Here is a 5,371-nt window from a genome sequence, read left to right on the forward strand (position 1 = left end):
CATTAGGTAATAAATATTCTGTTCATATTAACTACTCAAATGGCTTTTTGGAAAAAGATGTGGCAGTGGGCTCAGTGTATGAACCTTAGCTGAGCTTGATCCAGAACCCTTGGCTCTGGTGGCAGTGGCTGACATTCAGCTGGATGCAGCTTGAGCTCATCCAGTACCCATCCCTCAGTGTGCATTGGACAGCTAAACCCAAAAATCTAAATAAGATTTACAGTAGTGATCTCACTAGGACAGTGTGCATTCCTGAAAGGAGGGCTGGGAGAGGCTTTTCTTTTGCATGGGCGGTAAACACAAAATCAGCTGTGCAATGTTTCATAAAACTTTAGAGTAATGATCTTTAGGAGCAAGTTTATAAGACAAAGGCATATTTTCATAATTTTTCTCAGCTTCTTATTGGGCTTTTTAGATAATTTCATGCATTTTGTCCTCTTTTGCTTTTAAAAATATTAAAGGTAATTTCTTAAACAGTCTTGTCATTTCATGTGCATACTTCATGCATGCATATACATTTTGACTTTTTCAGGCTTCTAGCTTTATTTAATCACATAAGTTCCCACCTTTCCCTATTTTTAAAAAGTTTTTGTCTCAAGTAGGAGCTACTTCCTTATTGTGTTTCATACTTTATCCTGTTATATTGTATTGTATTAGTCAGACTTTAGTGACAGGACAGATTTTTCAAAAGGAGAAAACTGGGGGGGTTTGTTGTGAATTATTTTTACATTTCTCTTTTTTAACACATAGCATTTAACCTGTGTATCTTCCATTTTTTTAGATAATAGCAATCATAAATATAGAGGTGAGAACTGAAGAAGTTTTAGTCTTGCTGGCTGTCATGATGCCTTCTAGTTTATATCAGCTGATGTACTTGTAGATGTGAGACAAAAACCTTTTTCAGATAACCTTTACATACCCACTGAAAATTTAAAAAATCCCCTTATTTCAGTATGTGTTGTTATCAGACTACCAGAATACCATCAAATTTAAGATTCATTAGCTCAAATAAAATTAGTAAAAGAATTAAGAAAACCTTCAGCCTACGTATACAGTACAAGCTGAAAGGTTTTTAAAATGTGTTTCTAATTTTCTATATTCTTCTTTAACCTATTTCTGTTTTCTTCAAGTAGAGAAGTTATCAGAAACCACAGGTGTTTACAAATGGGTTACTAAGGATTTGCTAATGCAGAAAAGTAGGAAGGAAGGAAGAGAAGAACTGTCTAGGAGTAGAAGCTCACATAGTTAATGAATGTGGACCTGCCTGAAAATACAAGAGGATTCCAATGTGCCAGTAGCTGGAAATAATTTTTTTTTCCCATCCCAGGCAGTGTACAGGGCTGGGTTGTATGGAGCATTGAGCAACCTGGTCTAGTGGGAAATGTCCCTGCCCATGGCAGGAGAGTTGGAACTGAAGGATCCTTAAAGTCTCTTCCAACCCAAACCCTCTGATGATTCTGTGATTCTACCTTGAATTACATTTCTGAGCAGAGGCCTAGTAAACCTCTACACCAATATATCTGAATATAGCTGAGCTCTTGTAAGGTCTTATGCTTGGGATTTGTCTTTTCCCAGTTGCCCATGTTGTGATATTTTGTGACCTACCTTAGGGATGTGTTTATCCAATCCCTGACTGCTGGACAATTACAAGGTTTAATTGGCTTGGATAAATGTTTAGCCAAAGTGAAAGAATTACAAGCGAAAATACACATTTTGTAGCTTTGCAAAGAGCAGTCCACCCGTGAAGATAGTTTAAAATAATGAGAGCATGACAGAATAGTTTGGGTCAGAAGACATCTTAAGGATCATTGAGCAGGTGATATTTGATAATGGAGTCAACTGGAAGAGATGAAATCAGATGAAACCTACTTACAAATGCACTGTGAGTTTTTGTCTTCATCCAGTAGGCACATCAAGTGGGAAAACTTGAAGAGACATGCAAAAGCATATCCATTTCTTTATTTATTTTAAATGAGAGGGAACAATCACAAGGCAGGAGATGTACTTTTTAATGGATTTCTTTTTGAAAGAAGTATTGTTTCCAAAGAAATTGCAAAAATAATTAGGATATATGTTGTTATGAAGAACAGCTACTGCAAAAATCTATTTCAAGGGGCCATTTCAGCTAGTTTCCTACACTAGTAATTTTCTCTTTAGTTTACAATCCTTTTCTTCTGAATCCAAACTGCTCATAGCAGTCTAATACCAGGTCAGCCCTTAAGGCATCAGAGATATTTGTTTTCCCTCCTGGAACCCACAGTCAGGCACATTAGTGATTCTGTCATACCAAGCTAGTTAATAATAACAGACATAATTTTGCATCCCCTGTATAGAGAATGAAATCCAGAAAAACGTCAGGAACTACTTGCACTACCTAATGTTTTCTTTCTTTTGTCAATTCTTTTTTGCTCTTTGTTTTGCTTCCTTATTCAGGCATTATTAGACAAAAAGCTAGAAGAGCTGAAAATAAGTTGAAAGCTCATACTGTTGGTACTGCAGCAAGTTTTCTCATTGATTTAAATGGAAGTAAACTTAAGCCTTCAGTATTACTCATAAGAGTCAAGACTAGAATTTTATTTGGACAGATACTGAACTAAAGGTTTTATGGCATATCCTGAAAGAAGAAAGCTTGGGGATTTAAAAGCATTTTCTCATATTTTCAGGCACAGATTTCTCAAGCAGTGCCAGGCAGCAGTATTGCAATGCTCTAACAATATAAACAGTCGAGCAGTTGACACCAAGTCTGTCTCATTATTTGCAGGATGATTAGAAGTAGCAGCATTGAGATTATTTTTTTTAATGCTCAGTTTGGGTTCTTTTTTTTTAATGTAAGCAGCATATATGGTAACATATCTGAAAATGAAATTTCACTATTTATCTCTAGCTGATGCAAGGTTTAAATTTCATTGGTGTATCATATTTTCTCCGTTATATTAAAGATTGCTTAGTGGGGAATTACCAACTCTACAATACTTAAAATTTCTTCTGTTTTTATCCAGAGAAGCCAAAAGAGTGGTGAAAATATACTTTTATGTCTTTTGGTGAAAACAAATTTATATGTATTTTCCTCTCTTTTTATATCATTTAGATATCAGCATGAATCAATTCCAGGTCCACTGGTTGCTGGAGTCCTGTGCACACAATGACACCAAAGGACTTAGGAAAGTAACAGAGCTGACTTATGTAAGTCTCCATTCAGCCTTCTGCTTGACTCTGAGTAGTTCCTAGGCAGCAAGAGAAAGGATGGTTCTGTAACATAACGCAATATGTGTTATACCCTGTTTCATAGATCAGTAAGGATGCTTTATTTTTTATGTTTCTCTTTGGCAAAAGATAAAAATTATGTATCTGGATTGGTTTTGGGTTTCTTGGATTTCCTAAATCCACACTAGGCTAAAATATTTTATTTGTTTTTGTTGTTATTTAGAAAATGAGACCAGATAAACTTCTTAACTAAGTACTTCTATAACTCTACAGGATATAGAAACATGGAGCTTTATCTGCAATTAATAATGTAGGACTTTGGCACAGTGCAAATACTGAACTGTAATAATAGTAATTAATAAGCCAGATTTTCTTTTAGACATTCAGATGAGTTTCAGGTGATTATTCTCCCTGAGGAGAATAATAGATAAGAAAAGAAGGACTGTAGGTGACAAATACCAGATATTAAATCTGGAAGTCGAACAGATATCAGATGGGGAGAAAAGCTCCATGGCAGCCCAAATATATGTTGCAGTGGCAATACTTCCTACTCAATTTGTTGGCAACCTAATGTCATCTGTCTCTATAACACATTATTTGAACAACAGAGTAATGTGATTGGTGCATCAGAATTGGTTTAGTCTGTTATGCAGAATGGACAAAATCACAATTCACCTTTCCTTCTTACCCTGATCTGTACTACCCCATCAAATCAGGGGTGTTAATGTCATGTAAAAGAGTAAATCAAAAGACATGATTTCTCACACAGGATGGTGTTAGTTTGTAAGATTTACTGCTTCATGGAGTCAGCAAAGCACAACTTTGAGGTGGATTAAAAAAATTATTTTGACAGAATGTTATGGAGATAGGAGAAACAACATTTAACAAGTTCATTTCCACTAGAGGTCAGAAAAGACTATTTGGACATCTGTCCAAATGCATTGTGGGATTAATGAATTTATTTCCTTTTTTTTTTTTCTTATTTCCAATCATTTTATGGTCATTCATCCAATCTATCATGATAAATAAAAAGAGTCCTGTCACAATTTTAAGGAGACATCAAACCTGTTGGAGCACTCTCCCAGCAGGTGGAGGGCAGGCAGTCCAGTCTCAGCCCAATCTCTATGACCCATGAAAATGACCTTCCAAGTGAAGGTTAGACTAATTTGCAATTAGAAAAAAGAGGGAGTTATGCAGAAGAACCTGGGAAATTAGTGATTCTGAAGGGAATTACAGATCTAAAAGGTAGCGAAAGACTTTTGACCTTAGCCAGTAACATATTATTAGAGATCTTTTTCAGGATAAAAGCCAACCAATCAAACATTTTTTCCCTATATGATTTGTGTTAAAGCTTTCAGACTGTAATTTTCAAAAGTACTTCAGACAATGGTAAGAATTTAGAAGGACACTTACACTTTGTGTAAAGTTTTGTTCTTCACTCATTGTCCTTAAATAGAGACTTCTGCTTTGTATTTAGCTGTGGAGTTTTTCTTCCTGATAAGAATATAGAAGTACTTAATGTACTCAAGTGGAAAAATATGCATCCATAATGCTATGCTGACTTTAAATGTGCTTTTAAAAAGTTAAACATAGATGAAGCCTGTCATTTACAGCAGCTTAACTCAGCTTTCTTACATTTATTTAATTCGATTAGCATTTATATCCTCCCCTTGCTACCCCCACTGCCATCATTCACAGACACTGCTCTAAATATTAGAAGTCAGTTGCTTTGATGCCGTGTGTCAAAGGAACTGTATAGAATCGAAGGACATATTCAAATACCATGCTAATATATTTTACTACTGAAAATAATCATGACATTGACAATACTTGCTTTCTTCTCCGAGTTAAAACCACATTGGCATGTGTTAAGCATCCAGGAAAATATTTTTGTGGAGAGAACTTTTCATCTTTTGCCAAAGTTATTTTTCAATTTGTTCATATTTTTTTTTTCCTTGGGGCTCTATTTGCAGCATGTGATCTTTTTGTTTTTCTTATTGTAGGAAAACTACATTATTCTGAAGGACCTGTCATTTTCATGCAAATACAAAGTAACTGTTCTGCCTGCAAAATCCAAAGGTCGTTTTAAGGCTGAGAGTACTTTCTTTGTTACCCCACCTTGCTCTGCATTTAAAGAAAAAAAGCACAAGCACATAAATTGTCCTGC

General features: G+C 35.3%; 1 protein-coding gene across 1 annotated transcript in view; it reads left to right on the forward strand.

The window, feature by feature from the left end:
* The window catches only part of ANOS1 (anosmin 1), a 113,885-nt gene that overhangs the window by 99,039 nt on the left and 9,475 nt on the right, over nt 1-5,371 (forward strand). The window contains exons 10-11 of the mRNA XM_014308711.2: nt 3,089-3,183; nt 5,208-5,371. The exon at nt 5,208-5,371 is cut by the window's right edge and continues 23 nt beyond it. Of these exons, the coding sequence (XP_014164186.1) occupies nt 3,089-3,183; nt 5,208-5,371 (259 nt within the window). The remainder of the gene's footprint in view (nt 1-3,088; nt 3,184-5,207) is intronic.

This window comes from Geospiza fortis, unplaced genomic scaffold, assembly GCF_000277835.1.
Source record: "Geospiza fortis unplaced genomic scaffold, GeoFor_1.0 scaffold50, whole genome shotgun sequence".
NCBI classification, from domain to species: domain Eukaryota; kingdom Metazoa; phylum Chordata; class Aves; order Passeriformes; family Thraupidae; genus Geospiza; species Geospiza fortis.